Source organism: Aphis gossypii, chromosome 2 (genome assembly GCF_020184175.1).
Source record: "Aphis gossypii isolate Hap1 chromosome 2, ASM2018417v2, whole genome shotgun sequence".
In the NCBI taxonomy this organism is placed as follows: Eukaryota; Metazoa; Arthropoda; class Insecta; order Hemiptera; family Aphididae; genus Aphis; species Aphis gossypii.
Window position 1 is genome coordinate 39,470,826 of NC_065531.1, and position 21,881 is coordinate 39,492,706.

The 21,881-nt window shown below is 26.7% G+C and overlaps 2 protein-coding genes across 2 annotated transcripts; one reads left to right on the forward strand and one right to left on the reverse strand.

Annotated features, from left to right (window-relative positions):
• Positions 1-2,877: 2,877 nt before the first annotated feature.
• On the forward strand, positions 2,878-14,846 carry LOC114131328 (uncharacterized). Its single transcript, XM_050201125.1, has 3 exons — positions 2,878-3,160; positions 3,254-3,406; positions 13,482-14,846. The coding sequence occupies exons 1-3, from the start codon at positions 3,091-3,093 to the stop codon at positions 13,694-13,696; spliced, it is 438 nt and encodes a 145-aa protein (XP_050057082.1). The 5' UTR covers positions 2,878-3,090; the 3' UTR covers positions 13,697-14,846.
• A 4,544-nt stretch (positions 14,847-19,390) lies between these two features.
• LOC114131364 (programmed cell death protein 2-like) lies at positions 19,391-21,691 on the reverse strand. The gene is made up of 6 exons (XM_027996556.2): positions 21,363-21,691; positions 21,106-21,256; positions 20,880-21,037; positions 20,524-20,806; positions 19,803-20,035; positions 19,391-19,704 (listed from the first exon to the last, which is right to left on the reverse strand). Exons 2-6 carry the CDS (start codon positions 21,211-21,213, stop codon positions 19,434-19,436), a joined length of 1,053 nt encoding a protein of 350 aa, XP_027852357.2. The 5' UTR covers positions 21,214-21,256; positions 21,363-21,691; the 3' UTR covers positions 19,391-19,433.
• Positions 21,692-21,881: the final 190 nt, after the last annotated feature.

Below are 21,881 nucleotides of genomic sequence, written 5' to 3' on the forward strand. Positions count from 1 at the left end.
ATCTATTTTAATAACCATTATATAGGTACCTACCTACTCTAAAATCATTAACTAAAATGCAAGCACAGCAAAGATCAAATGATTTTTTTTTACGTTAAAAAAATCACAATTCACGTCCGGTGTTCGGAAAACTAGGATTCTATAGAGATGTGTGAAAACGTGACAGTAATAAATAAAAAACAAAAAAATAAATAAAAAATATTTGTCATGGATCACCAGTCATATCCTAGTCATCACGTCCGACAACCAAACAGGACAAGGAAAAGAAAAATCAATTGAAACAATGGACCAATCAAGGAACCATACCAGAATGTCTCTTTTCGACTTATTTTAAAGAAGTTGAAAAATTTTAAATAACAATAATGTTTTTTCTGTTGTATCCCAGTATAGGTATCCTGTATTCTATGGTCGTATATGCATAAATTTATTATTATTGGTTTATATGTTTGTATAATATTTAAGTACGTTTACAAAGTACGATCCAATAGACTGCAATGTTACATTTTTAAGTGGACACTTAAACGCGTTCTATATTTATTTTGTCTTATGATTTTTGAAATAAGTAAATTTTTAAAAGCCATTTATATATTTATAAATAAATAATCAATTTGCTTAGTAACCATCTTTAAAAAATACTATACAGTATACACAGTACTACTATAGCCAGAATGCCAGACAAGTTGATGCGGATTAAAAATAAGCTAATAGGTACATATATAGATTGAATTTATATGGTTATTAGACACCTATTCGTAATGAGTTTGACATAAGATTGAAAATAGTGCTTTTAGTTATCAACTATTATACTATTTAAGACTTATATTTTTAAGTATCTACTAATTATAACATATTTTAATTATTTTTTTTCATTAAACTCTAGACACGAGTATAGTAGTACACGACAATCGGATTAGATTTTAACGTTTCCTAACGATTTAAGACTAAAATATTGCTAACTCGTTTGTTCATCTCTTATAAACAATTAATGATACCTCGACAACGATTTCGAATTTTGGACTATATTCTAGTACAGCAACCGTAAATTACAGCGTAAACATTTGTTTCCTTCGATGATGTAAACACCCGCCGTTAATTTGCATGTCTTGTTCACTTGTAGATGAATACCAAATAATATATATATACACTCTCTCGACATAATTAAAAGCATGTTAATAGAAATTAAATGGGTTTTATCATTTGAAAGACGCACCTCTAGGATCTGTTAGCTTATTCACGATTGGGTTCAATTGGGCAGGGTCAATAGTTATTAAGGTTATGTATGTATAATACCCATCTATATTCTGTACACACATAATATATATACCTATAATAGCCCGTATTCCCCTTATACACTCTATTCTTCATGTGGACAAGTATTGCTCGGACAAATTATATTATAATACTTACAATAATAATTATTACGATACAAATCTAAACTATCGCGGACCGGAGATAATCACTATACATGTGAAATTGATGGAACTCTCTATTAACTCCTCCCGCGTGTACCTTATACATTATTAACGTAGCAGTGAAGTATGTAGAATTCGTTTATTGGGGGTAGGGGGTTAATGTATAAGGGTGGCCAGCGGCCTGAACGGCATGTCTGCGTGAGATTACCAATTACGATTTGAGCAGCGTGTACCTACCTATATCCAGTCGTATATCTTTAATTTCGAACGTTATTATATTGATGCTATGGACGACGAGAAAACATGCAAGATCACAAGTTTTTTTTACTTTCTATGAATAATATTATATGGATACAAAATCCGTTTTATAGCTGAAAAATCCAACACGATAATTTTGCAGACTACAATATCTATTTGTTTTTATCATGTTCGGATTATTTTGCATTTTCCAAATAATTTAAGCTAGTAGTAGGTATCTATGGTTTGTATTTTATGTAAAAGTAGATATTTGGAACGTTTTTTCTTGTTTAGAAAAATTGATATAATATATTTGTTGCATGCTCAGTGGACTGATAGTCTGAGTGAGTACGACTATAGTATTTTTGAAGAACGAATTGTTTTCGTTTATCTATCAGTCCGTCTGGTATATTTTACCGATTAGTAGTTATACTAGTAAGTTGTGATAACCGCATTATTGATAACTTGTTTTTTATTATTATTTTAATTTTAAATTATATATTATATATTATATCTTCTTCATAATTTTATTTGCATATAGTGTGTGTATCATAACTCAAAATTATATTATTATAATCATCGTGTTCTTTTTTAAAAAGACACTTTTCACTAGCTGCAAATCAGATTGTTGTGTTGTGAACACGAATTTAACGCGTAGTCACTTTACGAAAATTAGTGTAATTGTCACCGTCTGTCAGCTGCTCGTAATTTTACAGGTATATATTATAATATATATATATATATATATTGTAGTTAAACCTATAAGCTATTAAACGCAATATAGATAATAGGTATATGAGTATATCTGCTGCATATATTATACTGTTTGGCGGTATCTTTAAGTAGAGTTAGGATTGTGTAGCATACACCGCGGCACTGGCCCTTGAGTGTAAGACGTGATCAAATGAAATCGGTGTCGTTAAATACAATCAATAATAATTGTATATAGGACGCACACGTGTTGAATAACGGGTTTCACTGGAACACTTGTAGTGCGGCGAAAAAATGCCATTGAGCCATTATATGTATGTATTGTAGTAACATAGTACTATAATATCGTATATGTACGTACATGCATAGGTATATATAGTGATAACGAATAATACGGTATACGCACAATATTATTATTATATATAAACTACGACGAAAGGGGGGCGTCGAGCAATAATGCGGTACTAAAGTGGTGGTGGGGTGGGGGAGCAAGAGAGCTTTCCACCATACGCTCCTGATGGTCTGCATAGTCGTTTGCGATCCCGTCCGGCGAACAGTCTTGCAAAGTGTTCTGAAGTGTTATAGGTCTATTCTCAACATAATATTTTGTCTAAAAATAACAACGATTCCGAATTAAAACATACCGATTTTTTCGTTTGTCAGGAATATAATATATATATCGTCTAGTTGTATAATTTCTATTTTCATAAATCTAAAACTATTCAAAAATATGATCCGTTGTCAGATGTACGCGATGGTCGTCTTTGTATTCGGGTGTCTCGTCTTGTTACCGGACGGCAGTAAGTAGCTTATTTGATTACGATAAATTATCTATTTTCCGGCGATATAGTTTGCTGTGTTATATTTATTTATCGTTTTGACCGTGTGCACAGGCAAAGCTATCAATTGTTGGGTGTGCTCCACGGACGCGGATCCAAAGTGCAACGATCCGATGAACATGACGGCTAAAGGTGCGATCGAAGACTGTAGCAGAGCGCCGCATTCAGCTTTCTTGCAGCCCGTGTGCAAGAAACAAAAACAAAGAGGTACCTAGGTTTATATACGATAATATAGGTATAAGTAATTACGGAGGTTTTTATAGACTTGAACACGTTAGAGATCATATATTTATGTTTTCATAGAACGATGGACAATATTAGACTATACCTATAGAATCAGGTTATACTGGAAATAATGAGTAAATGTCTCGTACTCAGATGTAATTTAATCCAATTCGATTTCACATAGTCGCCGCACGGCACTATTGTTTTATATAAAGCAGACGTTCCACATAATGTTTAAAATAATAATTGAAATAATTGGTTACAAGTTACAACTGATATATTATGTATAATAGGCATTTATATAGATCCTATAAATTCTTTAGACTATACTTTTTACATCATAAATAATACAATATTTTTGATAGTTTGTACATTATAGTGAAACCAAATTTTATGATTTTTAAAGTGTATGCTCGTAACCTCAAACCTAAGTGTAAATTATTTAAAAAAATTTATTCTTGGTGGAAAAAGATAAGTACTAAATCATAAATTAGAAAACCAATTATGTAATCAGTATTTATGTCAGTATAATGCTGTATTATTTAGACGTATACCTATTTTAAATAAACTTAATATTTTCGAAATAATTTATAATTATACATTTTATTGAATTTAAAATAATTCAATACCCAACTTAAAGACTAAAATAATTTTTAAGATGTTTTATTGTGTATACCTTTTCTTAAACTGAGCGTTAAACGACAAAAAATAATATTAATTATTTTTAAAATAAGTACGATAGGTACATTATATAAATAAAAAGAAAAAAATAATTGCAGTAGAAATCAAATAGCTCATTTCAATAACATATCGAATTTAGTCGATCCCGACAGGTATTAATTACATATATCAATGTTAATTTGATAATGACGAAAGTATTAATTTAAATGATCATATGTGTCAGCCATTTTAATGACCAATGTTAACTGTATACCTTCTTAGATTTATCTGAATGTATGATACTCCTAAAATCATATCATGTACAGATGTACTAATAGTTATTACACTAATATATAATTTCATATTTTAAGACTAATTAGCAATCAATAAATACATAATAATACGTCTTAATAATTAACTATTGCTTTATTAATCTACATGTAGAATATTAACCAAATTATGACACTGACAATTAAATTTTTTTAAATTAATGGATATACGAGATGGCCTATGCGTATTGGGGTGTTTTTCATCTTCATTATGGTACCTCGTGTTTTTCGGTGATTGAATTAAGACACAATGGACTGAATTTAATTGCTTGCTTAATTTTTATTAACCTTTCGGCCATTCTTGTAAGGAATGATGATTCACCGGAAATTCGTATTTATCAGCCCGCCCGCAATGTTTTAATTGATATTTACATTTCCAATAGAAATTTTGAGATAAGTTGTTTTGTTTAACTAAAATAACAGTTTTTACTGTTTTTAGGAATCACAAATACCATTTCTGGGTTCGTTTACCGGAAATTGCTTTTAGGTACCTACATAATATGTTATATTATGTATTATATGATACAATATATAATTATATATCTTTTTTTCGATAATGATACAACTCGGGAGACAAAAAAAGAATCAACAGGTGTGTATAGTGTATATTCTATACAGTGATAATATTTTCTATTTGAAAAAAAACATAGAGATCGCAATTTGAACAGAATGAATATTCTGGTTCTTATTGAGGTTTCACTCTCGTATTTCAGGAGACAACCCGTATTCTATATAGTAATGTGATAGTATAATAAGTCGTTAGTAATTGCGATATATTAATTATTAAATATTATTTTGAAAAATGTATAACTATACAGGTTACATTCACCGTTGTATACCCACTTACTAAAAATTATAACGTTATTTGATTAGCATACATTTGCAATACGTGTAAATAGTAAATGTGTAATCGTAATCAAATAAGCTTATGTATTGTTGGATATTTTATTATTAAAATAATACTATAGTTTTTGCATACACACCGCGTATCGGTACATAAATTATATATGTTTTGTAAAAACAATAAAGTAAATTGTACAGATAAATATCTAGGCTAAATTTGAAGCTGACACTAAGTATTTTTAAATTCTACACTAACTTAGAATATTTGTCACATTGAGGAAGTTTTAAAAATACATCTTTTCCAAATAAATATATAAATATATAAATATATAGTTACGTGTAGCCACACAATTTTCCTATTATGGGCAAAACGAGGCTTCATGATTATAAATAATAAACTCTAACCACCACAAATCTAAAACGGCTAAACCGATCATAAAATAAGCAATAAATAATAAATAAATAATATAATATTTTTTGAGAATGTAGAAAAATTTTTATTAATTATTAAAAGTTATTATCTATGACAAGTAAAGAATAATGTGCGAAAATGTATTAATTTTTAAAACACATGAATGATAAGTTTTTTTTTTTTTGAAAAAAGTTTATTACACATAATAAAATTATTACATACCTACACTACATAGTACATATATTTACTATACATAAATAAAATTTTGTTATAAATATTGCAGCATAGGCACTAGCATTATTTAATCATTAATATAAAATAATAATTATTTATTTTTAAGTTAATACTCATTCTTAGGTTTATTAGGTACATATATCATATTAAGTTATAATAGTTATACACTTATAAAAATAATTTTATGTCTGTAATAAACTTTAAAACATTTACAAATTGAATTTAAATAAATTTATCATTTTTGACTATTAAAATTTAATCTTTTTTTTCGTTGATATGAATGCTAATGATTTTGTAGTTGATATGGCCCTTAAAAATATCAAAATTGCGTTAATACAATATCCATATAGGTACTTATAGTTAATACATGCAGTAGACGGTAGACGGACGATATAGTTAGTATTATAAAGTATAATAGTATATTATAGAGCGTTAAAGATATATATTAAATAGATATGTTTCTACTGATGATTTTTTCATATTTAAATTAAAAAGGGGTACTTATAAATGGCATCTATGTTATATAATTATTATTTTAGGTACTTTTTATGATAGTGTGCGGTGCAAATTTTTGGAGGTAATAAGTTAGTGGCAATGCTAGTATATATATATATATTATATACATTATAGGTACTCACGAAGTCCAAGCTCATAACATAATATATGCCAATATAGTAATTACTAATTTTACAATAGTTATTATATCCTATAGGCATAATATACTACACAGTCAAATTAAAAAATACATACAAATAAATATAATATAATGACAATATTATAATAATTATATGGCATTATTGTTTAGGCCCTATAATGATAGAAAAAGTACCGATAATTATTTTACGAATTATAATGAAAACTACATTGAATATTATTATATCGGGGTTTTTTTTTTTATTTATTTATTTTATAGAATAATGGATCATAATAATATGAAACGACTATCTATATTATTATTATTTAACAGGAGACAGCTAAAAATATATATTTTTATATATGCTTGTATTATGACGATTCATCGTCGTCTGCGTCCGATTTTAGCACTATAATGCATCTTAACTATACTTGAGCATCCGTTTGATCTCGATAAAATTTATTTCGATTTAGCACACCAACCGTTGGTTGTCGGTGCGTGAAATCCGTCGTTCACGTCCGCTAGACATTAAAACGGATGGTCGACCATATATTCTGTCTACACTCTACACTTTGCATAGATATTTTTATACATGGTGATGTACAATAAATGATTACAATATATTGTATACATCGCGCATTTAGGAGTCTTGTAGTAAACCCTATATAAGGTATTTTTTTGAATTTTATTATACGAAAGAATAAAAACGAAATAGTTGTATGTCCTTTAATTCATTTGAACGCGTAATTCCCTTGGTTTTTTTATCACAGCTTCTTATTCGATACTATTTTACAGGAAAAAATTCTATGTAGATAAAAAATGTTCTTTAGATGGATCGCGATACCAGATAAATTATTTTTAAACAATATTAGAATTACTATTCGTTGCATTATAGAACATAGTAATTATATGTATTTTTAGTTATTCAATGTGATTTGTATTATATAATACAAATTGTAATAATGTTATATTATATTTCAAAATAAAAATAGTTCTTCCTAAAAAATATTTACACTAATATACCAAGGTACTTATATATTATTAATTTATAAACAGTTTTTTGGGGTCCAATATTGTATAATTGTATTAAGTCGTGATTAGAGTGATTATAGACTTAATACTCGACTATAGGTGATTAAAGTCGATATTCGATGCCTATAGGTACTCTTAGTTAAACTATATACGTATAGTAGTATGAAATCTAGTAATTATATAATATATAATGTAACCATAATATGTATTATATGCGTACCTATATATTGTATAGGTAAGTCATCCAAAACATTGGTAATATTAGGCACATACCGTGTAACTTCAGTTGGCGGTTATTATTTCGGTCCATTTCGCCATTTCGCCATTTCCCGTGTGGCTTCCGCTACAGCATCCGTTTTCGGGACTAGGTAACTATTATTGTAGGTAGTTGTTATATCTATAATATATGTATTAAATATAATAATTACACTTGACGCTTTCGCTGCGACCGATTTTTTTTCGGCTGTCAACGTTCAAACTGCACCGTTATCCGAACGATTTTTCCCAAGAGGGTATTTACTATTTACGCCGAGTGTATAATGTACATAAATATAGGTATATACCTATATTCAAATGTATTTGTTTTTTTTTTACATCGTTTCGCAATTCGCCGGTCGTTTTTTTCCTCCATTCTTTTCGATTTGTATCGTTATTCCATCCGTGTAATATTATTACTATTTGTTATTATTATTATTATTCGTTATTGCGAGCGCGGCGTTTTCGTCGACGGGCAAATCAATTCGTCTCGGGATTTACGAGGGCATCGAGTCGTCACGATTTCACGGTGATGAGTCGTCCACACTGCCGCTACTCCAAACCGGAGCAATTTCGCGCCTACAACCGTATATAGGTACACCTACCCTGGGTTTGCCTAACCACCTGCAGCACTTCTACCTTACCACCAAGACTACCTTACCAGTTGCGTCAGCTTCAACCTAACCACATCTACCAATGCCTATAGTTCGTATATATATGCGGTAGTACACGCGGTTCCGATTCACACGCTTCCCGAACACCGAATAATAATATATACTATCGTGAATCATGATCATACTGTTATAAAGCCATACCCATAATATTTATAATACCTAATTTTTACCGTGAAACAGTTCGCATCGAACGCGTGTTAAATCGTGTCACAACAGTTTACTACACCAGGAGTGGCTAACTTTTATGAATTTTTGATTGTCCTCTGAATTTTTTAGATTGTCACGATCGACAAAAAAAAAATGGTCGTTAATAATCAAAATTATATAAAAAAAAATGTATAAAATTTAAAAGGGAATCGCGATCGACTCGTTGGCCACTCCTGTACTATAGTATAATGTATATCGTATATACGCGAATAATGTTATCGCATTTATCGATATTATTGTATTAATGTATTATATATTTTATTTTTTTTCTATCCCGAAATAAAATTATCATCAAAATCGTGTTCATATCGATATAATTCGATGAACGATACGGATTGTTAAACAATAATATATTATAATTTATAATACACCTATAAGGACTTGTAACTTTGTAAGATATATAAATACGATATATTATATTGACGTTCAATATTATATTTATTTATCTATGATTGGTTAATGGCATCTAATCATTATAATGCATATCATGTCGAAACCACAACAATAAGTCACGTGTAAAACACTTAAGGTCTCGGTCTGCACTATATTATTAGACACGCGTCGGTAAAACGTGCGCTTTTAAGTTTTAAGTACACTGAGATGGTATATTAATAAAAAAAAACCTATAAACAATATTTAAATTATTACTCATTCGATAAATCTGGAGTCTCTATACGTAATATAATATATATTTCTAGATCTTCGAAGAAGACTTTAACGGACTACGGACACACGAGTATCTTGTCTTCGTCCTTGATCTATACACTATACGTAGCGCATCACTGAGAAATAAGATATCCGTCTATGTATGAGAATAGATTGCAATAATTTATTAAGTTATCAACCGCATCGTACATATTATATATTATACATAACATTTTTCACTTTCAAACATTCGGGTATATGGAAACATTGATGATAAACATACACAGATTTTATTATATTACTATATGTTTAAATATTTCGAGTACGCATCGTTTGAAAATATGATAGTCATTAGATTTAATAAATACAACTAGTAAATCGAGTAAAACTACAACACTAGTGGTTTGAATTTTAATCATTTATAAAATATGATATACCTATACATGCGATGAAGTCCAAGATAGTAAGCAACAGATATAAGTATCTATTATAGACTATAGTACCTATATTTATTACCTAAATCTACCTCAATGTTATGTAATTTTTTTTCAATAAGTATTTAAGTATTTGAATAATTAATTATTTGTTAATAAATAATTTATTTTTAATGTAACTTAATAATTTGTAAATTTTAAATAAATACAAAATAAACTTTTGCATATTTTCATGATTTTTACTGCATACTATATTGCATAATTCGATACTTCTAAGTGCATAAAAATCCGAGCTCTAGTTATATAATATATAACCTATGAATTGCGAGTAAACAAATAATTTATATGCTTTACTCGGGTAAATTTAGGGTGATTCACCCAAACGAATGACACACCAATTATGTGATTGTAATATTGTATCAAATAAATTGATAAAACGATACCTGAAACAAAAAAAAATGTTCAAAATTATCCAACTTTATAACTTTACTCTTTAATATACTATTATTGTAATGTTGTTGATCGTAATATTATCGAAACACTGATTCGTCTGGCTATTGTTATAGTTATAAATAATTGTAAAATTATGTAAAACGGGGTTTTTAAGAAGTTTGTATAAAAAGAAGGTTTTTCTATTTTCTTCGTGGTACATTATTATGTTACTCGGCTTTCTCCATAATGTTGGTTTGATGGTTTAAAATGCGGATTGATATCTGTTACAAATTTATAAAATTACCTACCGAATATATTTAGAACCATTATCAATTAGGTATATTAATATTATAATAAGTATCATATTATCATGAATATATTATATTTTCGTTAAACTATACAGGGGATTTATAAAAAAAGAAAATTGCAACGAAAAATGTAAACACTTCGTTAAGTAAAACAATTGTTTTTTTTTTTATAATCACCTACGTATCGTATTAAGATTAAAAATACATTTTTTTTTGTGTAAGAAGGTACTAAATTATTTTAGTAAAATCATCATTTAAATAATTTGTCATAGAGATAGAACCTTTGTGAATTATTTACAAACTTTGTTTAAAATGTTTTTCTTTATAAATTAGACAAAACCTTGTAGAAGTATTTTATACATACATATATACAAAAAAAAATATATTAAAATAGGTTATGGATCAATAACCTAATCAAAAAATTTTCATAAATCTCATCAATATTTAAAGGAAATCTTGCAATTTATTCTTTTGAACCTCTGTTCACTATTTTGTTACTTCGTTGATTACATATTATAATTTTTTTAAAGGTCAGTAGATGTTTTCAAATTTTGATATTTCATTAATAATTTCAAAATATTTTTAAACTTTACTTTCAAATAATATATTATTGATTCATGTTGTGACTCTAAACAAGTTTGACAAACTTTTTTTAATGCCTTTAGCTTAATTTTTAATTAAGTTAAAAAGTGTATGTATAATCTGTCATCTGTGAATACTAATGACCAGAGATTCCAACCTTTTTGATTTACGGCACCCTAAGATATTTTCTAAAAATCTGGAGGCAACCTATAGTAGTTACAATGTATTTATATTTTATAACTACGGTTTTCTTTATTTGCTTGGACTTGCTTGGTATAATCAAACATATTATACACTCATATTATATTATATTTTAAAAAAAAAAAAAACATTAATTAATTAAAGCATTAAATTTACCTTTTATAAAATAATCTTTTTTGGTTATTGATTTCTTTATATTTGAATAACTTTCATAGAATTTTGGTTAAAGCTTATAAGTACCTCAGCTGTAAGCTATAAATTATAAGTTTTTGGGATTCCACAATAAGCCAAGGGAAATGGGGATTTAAATTTTATACGATAACCTAATAACACTTCTGGTATGATTAGAGATATTTATATGCTTTGCTTTAAAATCATAATAATATATTTTTGTTAAATATTTTGGTACCTATATATGTACCTACTAATATACTTATAATATGTAAATGTAATATTAAATATTTTATGAGAAATGCGATACTATCAAGGTGACACTAATATTGTTGAATGGATAGATACTATTATGTCTATACGGTTTCTTTTATGCTATATATTAATATATTAGATACCTATTTCACAATAAATAAAAAAACCAAGAATTATGAAAATAAATAATACATACAGCGATTTAGGTACTTGTCTCGCATCGTTTATTCCAGCTCAAACCACTAAACTAGTATTGTATAAATGTATAATATATATTGTTATAAATTTTAAATACAGTTAAGATGAAAAGATCTTAGTTGATGGCGTATTATACTTTTACTTACCGGGTTATCAATTATCTATATATTATATGTGTTAAATTAGAATAATGGTAAAATTTCTATTATAGATTTATAAATTAGATAATAGGTACTCATTATTAATTTCATAGATCAGCGTAAATTTTTTTTATGGTAAGTTTATTATTCTAAACAAATCTATTATTGTTGTATTAGCGTATTGCATTGTGTACACATATATTTAAAAAACTTCTATTGAATTTTCTTGCTAAATACTCCTTTATAATTCTTTTTTTTTTATTCAACTATAAAATGTTTTGTATATTTAAATAAACAATCGCTTAAGTTTTTGGAATTGTCACCAATTTTTACGTTTATGAAAATACTTAGATACTTAATCTTAAATTATCGACTACCCACAATGTCACAATTCATCAATTTTTAGTATATGCTATTATTTACAACGTATAACCTATATAATATGTTTCATGTTACAAATGCGTTTTCACTGAAAAAAGTTAGTTAAATTAAAACAACAATAATAATAACAATCATTATCATTAATATATATACATCATGGTTATTGGTTATTATAAAACGATATAGGTAGGGTATACTCTTTAAATGCAAAAACTAATTTTTTTATGATTATTTTACTATTTAATTTTTTTATAGATCAATAATATTTGTGTACATGGCCCTATTGTTTTGACGACCTATATATTTTACATAATACGTATCGTGATTCGTGACTCACTGAAATAATAGGTATAATATTTTTAATAGGTAAAGACAATAGAACGGACATAATAATTGCGTATTAGAACAATATTGAGGATAGAACGCAGTGATTACTGATGTTAACAGTCAACAGTACAGATTAACACTTCGATAAACTTAAAAACATGACGGTTATAGTTGAAAAATTTAACAAAGTTTCATTTTTTGAGTTTTGTTATTTCAGTCAGACTGTTTCTCTTCTGGTTATTGTGCGTGTTGACACAGTATCAGAATAAATAATATAAATTATAATTATTAGTTTGAAAATATAATTTTTTTACAGGGTAAATGTATAGCACCAACTTAATAGAATGTATAGTCATAAAACATTCTTGTGCGGCCGCAAATAACTGCATAAAATAATGTATAATATTATCCGGATTTCGAAACACTTTTAATTCCACCAATCATCAAACAAATATAAAACGATAATTTATGTGGAATATATATTATATATTTTTTAATCGCTCATATTTGATTTATAAGCCCATTCCTACAAGTTTGGCCGTCGCGTAATAGGTACAAGGAAAATGTGTGTGATGGTAAACACGATAATAAAAGCTTCATTAATATGTAGGCTATATTGTAATGATATATAAATATAATAGAATACCTAATTGATATAATTTAATACAATATAATAATATTACTTGTGCTTATAATTTAACAGTGAACGGTGAGCTGTTGATAATCCGATCGTGTGCTTGGGCATCGGACAGCCGAAACGACGATGGCCCATGCGCTATTAACACTCCCGCAAATATACGAATTGAACACTGCAGCACGTGCGACCAGGACCTTTGCAACGGCGCAGTGATCATTGGAGGCTACACCGTGATCCTGACCATTATTTTGGCGATTTCAACCCATTTCGCTATCTATTAACACCAGCTTATTTTTTTTTTATTTTAGAACGAGTCCTTTTCCGCCTTAACAAAACGGTCATACGATACTCACGTAGGTATGTGGAACACATTTTTTAGGTATATGTAGGTATACTGTATAGATTTTGTATGTTCATATATATTATATTATTTTAATTTATTCGATATTATACATCTTTTTTTTATGATTATTATAACTACATAGAAGGTTAAAAAAGTATGATATATTTAATTTAAATAGGTAGGTAACATAATTTTAATTATAAGAAATTTTATGATTTACATATATTATATCTTAACTACAGTCCTATAAATAAGAAATTGAAAATGGTTACTAAGAATTACATTTTTATAATTTATCATTATACCTATGCCTATTTTCTTTTTTTCCTTTGCCTTTGACTTTATTCTTTTTATGGGGTTGGCCACCCTCGTCCTAAACATCCATTGGATTTTTTATCCCTATACATTATACATTTATAATTAACTATTATTTAAATGTTTGTTTTGTTATTTAATGTGATTTATTAATATTAATTAAAAATCTAAGTACCACAATTTTTTTTTTTTTTGAGTTATAGGATTACTTAAGTATTTTATATGATTATATTATTTAGTAGGTATAGAATAAGTGCGCTATTTCATTTTTTAAAACAGTACCTAAAAGTAAGTGTAATGCATTTTTTTTTAATTTTTAAATAAAACCATTTACACAATGTTATACTTTATTTTAAAACATAGATTAAATATAATGTACTTTAATATTTATGGGTATCTATAGGTACCTATAATAATAATGATAAATAATAAAATTATATACAGGTTAAACTTGCCTTCTATTTTTTTTTTTTTTTTTTTTTTTTTTTTTTAATTTTATTTAATATTTTGTATGAAATATGAATGGACCATTTTGTTTCAAATGGGTTTAGGTTATTATTTTAAGTTGTATCATTATAAGTTAAACCACGTGTTTTTTTATACTATTACGTATTATGATAATAGGGAAAGTGTAACCGACTTTAAACGTCTTGTAATAATAAGACAATCATGTTTTGGCCACGCTAAAATTATTGCTGTTTAAACTTGCTTTTGGTTTCTTTTTTATTTATTATATAAATATAAGTATATAATATATTCGTATTATATATATATATTATTTTGTTCACGTCTTCCCAGTTCGGGTCAATTCGTAGTACACATTTTTATCAGTTATCCGTCCAAAAAATAAGCGCGTAGATCTCTTATTGCTGTTCTAAAGCATTAGATCAACGACATTAAATTTTGTATAAAATATAGTGTACAAAATAGAAATTTATATTTTTAACGTATTATTATATTATTTGAGATTAAATAGATGTTGCATGAGATTTATATTTTATCGGCGAGTAATCGTTACCTATAACCATTAATATTTTAAATAAGTGTGGCATCAATATAACATATATAGGTATATACCTATATACAAGTATTGTTATTTTTATTTATTTATACTTTTTGCTTAGTGTATAATATTGGTGTATAAATAAAATAACTTACATATTTTATATAAATTGTTGTTGATATGTTTGATATTACATGTATGGTCATATCGATTCTTGTGGAATAAAATAAGGGCCCATAGAGTTCCACACATCCATTTAATAATATTTTTTATATATTACACTTAAGTATGTATTATATATATTATATACTTAAGTCTTAAATACTTTATCCTTTAACAACAGCCAACAAAACTAACAAGTGTATACTTGCGTAGTGTAGCATTGTCTATAATTTACAAATTATTTGCAACACTTCACCAATTTACCAAATACAAATAGCTCCGATTTTCTGAATCCGATATAAAAACTATATAAGTAGGTAATAATACATATCTATTGTTCTCAGATACTTAAGTTTATCGTGTAGTTTATTCTACAATTCATACGTATAATAATATTACCTTATAGGTATTGTATATAATAGGTTTTTGGTCTTCAAAAATTCAATACAATTCATAATATCTATATAAAGTAGGTACCTATGTATAAAATCGTTATAGACGTTACAATATATGATCAATGAAATACCTATCTCTGTAACTTTGCTGTATGTAGTATTAAATTAGCTGTGCAATTAACATTTTAGCAATAAACATGTCGGTTTTAAGGTGGCTTGTAAATATACGTGCAAACTGCAAAATAAACAAGTAAGCCTGTGTGTGGATATTATCAGGTATGTGCCTACTGTACTTGTATTGGTTATAAAATTATTTGAAATACCTATATGTATACCTTAAAACCATTTATCTAGCTACGCTTGTAAACACGGCTTAGATACTTGTAAATTACCTACTTAGTAAATAAACACATTTTTGTTGTTTTCCTTATTTCGCAATCAAGAAGCAGTAGTTGTTAATAAAAAAAAAAAAAACAATAATTTATGGATAGAATAAATACATTTGATAGATTAAAATAAATTATAATAAAAATGTTTACCTATTCATCGTAATATTATTCTCAACGAACGATCCATTTATACAATATCAACTATTATCTTACCTATAATTTATTAATTCCTATATACGCCACAACATCAACGTAATTATAAATAGTTCTTAAGTAATTTAGACTGCTGTAGAGCGGTGTACTACTATAAAATTAAAAAAAAAAAATACAAATTAAAACTGCAGAATTAAGCAAACAATATTATATAATTTTTCACCATTCACCAGTACACCTATGTAGCCACTCAAAAAGTTAATATTTTTTTCACATAGATATACGTATTTGTTTTTACATTTAATATTTCGTTATGAGTGCAAGTTATACCTAATTACGCCATGTGGCGGTGATATAATAGCTATTTTTATGAAGTGACCACTTTACTTAAAAGTAGGGGTGGGTTGTGGGTATCTTAATGATGCAAGACTCATTTATAATCTTTAAATAATTTTTATACTTGTGTGAATCGAGCCAATCGGGGTTGTAGATTTAGTCATCTTGACTCTGGAACAATTGATGGGTATGTATTATAAGTACTTACTTTAATTAGCTACTTTATTATTTCACATCGCCACTGAGGTATAGACGCTCCAATATATCCCTTGAACCTAAACTGTAGTAGGAATTGCTCAGTATTCACTATACAAGTACAAGTATAGTACTATAGTCAGTAGAAATATTGTTCGTTCGTGTCGTCGACACCAAATGCCGTAAACAATAAAATAAAAATTATGAGGGTAGGTCATATCAATTACATGTACTTATGTAATAAATAGATAATGATGTAAATAGTAGGTATGTAATTTTACCATTTTATTTTATGACTTATTGCCTATTGGCATACCGTTATTATTATAATTTATAGTATATTACATTATTATTTAACACTTTAACAGTTATATTTGTTCCGATTCCATAATTTATAATTAAATACGGACGGCGCAGCATCAATAAACTGTAAAGTTCATTACTCATTTCACTCATTAATGAATAATGCACGTTTTGCTCATTCATGTAAATAAACTAATAAACATTTTTAGTTAGATCGTATAACTAATAAGTAATAACACACACACACACACACACGAAAACATGCATACATATTATAAAGCTAATAATGTAAGTGTAGTGTACCTATGTGGGTACCTAACTAGTTACTAATGTTGGTATGAATCACCAAAACCAGGTCTACCTACGAAGCATAAAATTATTAACCATTAACCAATCATTCATAAGTCATGGCAGTACGGCATTTATCTATATTAATACCATCTACCTATAAATAAATCATAATACAAAATTGAACGTTATTACATATTGCATACACACTACACACGTATAAGGTACCTATATAGGTATATTACATCAATTAAATAATAATATTATAGACTATAGTATATTATTTAAAAAACCTACACAAAACTGTAGTCTATAATCACAGTATTTTGAGTTAAGGCGGATTTTGAATTTTAAAAACCGAATTTGATCGACTATTGGACAAGTTCACTAAGTCGTGAGGATTTTGGATTTATTTATTTTCAGCTGGGATATTAATAAACATAAAAATGGTTTTCTTTTATTTATAAAATATTTTTATAAATAAACTATAGGCATGTCTATATACAATAGGTCACTAATAATTTTTGGAAAATTAAAAATGTTCCACTACAACCTAGAAAAATTGATATAACTGTTAATCAATCAAAATCTGTTAAACTAACTAGGTACCTAACTTATAAGTTATAGGTACAGTTTTATTAGAATTTTCAGTCAAATACCATTTTTTTTTTTAATCAATTACAGCCTTCATAATTTGAAGTGAAAATGTATCGTTTAAAAATATTATATATGTTTACCAAGGATGTGTGGTCACTGTTATGCTGATAGTTTTTTTTTAATCAAGTACACTTGACTTAAATAATTGTACACCATGACGTAGTTTTTATACCAGACCACAAATTGTTAAAAATAATAATAATATAGAAAAAAAGAGGGTTTATGTATAATATTAAAGGTTGTATTGACTTTTATACTTGTATGAAAATGTATTGTTTTTATTTATAAAACAAACAAAACTTAGCAACAAGATTTTATTAAATTTATTAATAAATCTAGTTTTTAATTTTTACTGTTATTTCTTCTTTTATTTTTTTTGTACCTATACACTTTAAATTCAAATTATATTATTTAATATAGTTTAGGTAATAGATATCAAGGAAAATTATTCAGTATCATGTGTTCTTCAGTAAAATTTACATTTTCAAAAAAATTAACTACAAAATGAACTTGATTTTGTTTTGTTATTCATAAGTCAAATGTTTAATGAATTTATAAAACCAACAAATTAAAATCTTTGTTCAACATTTGTTACAAATGTATAAACAAAATTTTAGTTTGATCATAATTATATCTATTTTTTAAATGTTTTAAAAATCTAGTAAAATAAAAATGAAAATATAAAATACATGATATTTAATAATACACTAATTGGTTGCAATCATTTTTGATTATACGATTACATATTATGTTGTATTATAAAATATCATGTATTATATATTTTATATTATTATAAAATAATGTCTTAAAGTTAGTCTAAATATTTTCTGAAGAAAAAATATATATGCCTAATAGCAGAAATATTCAAGTCCAACAATCAATATTTTTTTCTTGAATAATAAGTATAATTTCAATACTTAATACATATTAATGCAACTTAAGGCTATAAGTTACAATCATATTATTTAATAAGATGCAATGAGGAAGTAAGTACATGAAGTTAAAACTTAAAATAATGATTAGCCAATTCGTTTATACTTATTACTATATAAATCTAATAAAAATGTTCAACATAACTACACAAGAAATGTAGTTGATCCTCTTCTTTAAATTTTAAAAACATTTAATTAATATTGATGATGTAATGAATTTATTTTAATTTGTATATTATACATTTTTGAATTTGATGATGATGATATTTGTTGGGACTAAAAATGTAAGGATAATAATGATCATGATTTTAACCAAGAACTTATTTTATAAGTGAAACATTAACTTATTAACAGTTTTACAATTCAATGTAAAAAACACTGTAAATCATAATTTGATTGGTTTTTTTGTTTTAAATTGGTATTTCCCTCGCAGGTAAATGAGAAAATCACACAATCATTATATTTTAATATTTTTGATGCTTACATTTAAATAAAATAACTATATTTTATTGATTGTTTAAATGTTTTAATAGATAAATATAAACATCTAAAATAGTTTTTCTTCTTGAACCATAACACATTCATACTTATAAGTATCACCTTCATTCCAGCAATTATTTTCACAAGTGTATATTAAAGCTGTTCCAAATTCCAAGTGTCCACTACCATGATGTTCTTCTCCACATATTAGTTTCAAATATGTAATTAATGATGGAAGAATTTGTAACTCAAATAATAATTTACCTTGGCAGTTGGTACATTTATTTGGTTCACTATCTTCATACAAAAATAATGGTTTACCTTCAGTACGGCAATACCTAAATAAAAAGTGTTAAGTAAGTTGTTATTTCAAATAATACAGAAATGTCTGTAGATAGAAAACAAAAAGACATTAAATCGAAACTATCATACAAACCGTAAGATTTGACCAGGATTTTTTCTTATTGTTGATGCTAATGTTTCAAAATACTTATCACCATGGGCTGGTAAACTTTTTTCATAGCCTTCATTCTTTTCTTCGGTTATTATTTGATTATTTTTATAGTCGTGTAATAAGTTATTAGCATGCTCTTTTACTGTATCTGACAGTTCTTCATAAGCTACTGATATATAATACGGCTCAAAATATATATTCATATCATAGTGATCCTGTTGTTAATATTATATTACAGTTTATAATTAACAAAATTTAATATATTGACTATTAATATTCAACAAAATATGTCTATCTCTATTATAAAGTACTTACAATAATTTAGTTCAATTTTATATAAATTATTAGGTAAAGTCATGACTTATACGAATTATATTTTAATAAACTCTTCATTACTTTATTAAATGAACCCATAATTTATTAGTAATTATTTGCTAAGCAATTAAGTTAATTTATTATACCAAGTTTTAATATTCATAGTAATTATATAAAAAAAAAAAAAAATGAAGTATTCAATTTATAGTTTATCTCAAAGCTCAAGCAACTCATTTATCAATTAGTTTTAATATAAAAATGTTAAATCAATATCACCTTTAAACATTTTTTTATGTTTGGTTACATGAAAATGTTAAATGGTTTCAAATCAGTTTATTTTATTTTTTATACAAACAGATATAACATTTGAATTAGTTAAACAACTTACTAGAGGTATTTCTTTTCTACTATCTAGTAATTGAAGACAATTTGTATTTGGTATATCAATCGGTTCAGCAACTACATTATCATCAGCATCAGAATTTTCTAACTCGGCACTTGCAGAAGTACAATTTTCAATCGCTTGACTTTTAACAGTAATGTTATGATTCTCTTCAGCCTCTGGTTCTTCACCCCAGTTGTCAGCATCATCACACCATTCTATAAAAGTCGTAGATTGCTTATCTTCATAATGGTCGGCTGCAACCCATTGCCGTCTCAAACATATCCAACTGAGTAAGAATTATGTTTTATTAAACAATAATATAATACAATATAATATAGGGCATCTACTCAATACTTTACCTCTGAGACTTGTTCCAACACCCTGGGCTTATACAAGCGTGTATATATAATGTTCTATGATAAATAGAATTTATAACAGGGGCATATATTTGAATGAGTAAAGGTATTTGGTGATTACATAGTGGACACTTTGGTGAAAAATTTTGATTTAGTGTATCCTAATAATAAAAATAAAAATCAATTTTTAAAAGCAGTTCTTATTTCATTAGCTTCATAAGCTACTTACAGGCAACCCTCCTATTTTATTTATTGTATATGCATCATCAGAACAGCTTTCATTCACAATACGTTCGTCCACAAAACCTAGTAAGACTTTTTGAGATACCTTTGGCATTTTTTTTTTTTTTGTCAGTTATCAATTATGAAATTACACCAGTCTTAAATAGTATAAATATTTTAGTGAGTCGTAAGTGTATTGAGATGTTTATTACATAAAACCAAAAATCAGTAATTATTAATACATTACAATTACAGTCTACAGACCTGATTAAAGATGTGTGTTGTATCCGAAATCCCTCGAAAAATAAAAATATTGACATAAGATATTTTCATTGAAAACTAAAATATGGATGTCTTTATGAAGATTTATGTATTGAAACGAATGCAGATAACACTCAACTCAAAACTGTCATCTTTAATCGTAGATCGTGGTCAAGTATAATAAATTACTCTTTAAATATCAAAGAAACGAGAATCCGGAATTGTTAAAAAAACTTCAGAGAGATCATCACGTAGATGGTAGATACCTAATACTAATATTCATTATTCAGTATCCACATTCAAATCACATTTTACGTTTACCATTGATAATAATATAATATATCAATATAGATTATATTATATTATCTGTATAGGAATTTTACGAACAGGTTATCATTAATCGAACTGAGCAACAGCGTGTTGTCTTTCATGTTTCGATTGTCAATATATATATGTAATATTATTATATAGGCTTTCAAGGTGTTATAATAATATGAAAACATTATTTAAATTAATAATTAC

Excerpts from the sequence above, each read along its gene's own strand:
- LOC114131328 (XM_050201125.1), top strand. The coding sequence starts at position 3,091 with ATGATCCGTTGTCAGATGTACGCGATGGTCGTCTTTGTATTCGGGTGT. Across the intron at positions 3,161-3,253 it reads CGTCTTGTTACCGGACGGCA|GCAAAGCTATCAATTGTTGG; the intron begins GTAAGTAGCTTA and ends CCGTGTGCACAG. Across the intron at positions 3,407-13,481 it reads CAAGAAACAAAAACAAAGAG|TGAACGGTGAGCTGTTGATA; the intron begins GTACCTAGGTTT and ends ATAATTTAACAG.
- LOC114131364 (XM_027996556.2), bottom strand. The coding sequence starts at position 21,213 with ATGCCAAAGGTATCTCAAAAAGTCTTACTAGGTTTTGTGGACGAACGT. Across the intron at positions 20,807-20,879 it reads TGTTGGAACAAGTCTCAGAG|TTGGATATGTTTGAGACGGC; the intron begins GTAAAGTATTGA and ends ATTCTTACTCAG. Across the intron at positions 19,705-19,802 it reads AATCCTGGTCAAATCTTACG|GTATTGCCGTACTGAAGGTA; the intron begins GTTTGTATGATA and ends CTTTTTATTTAG.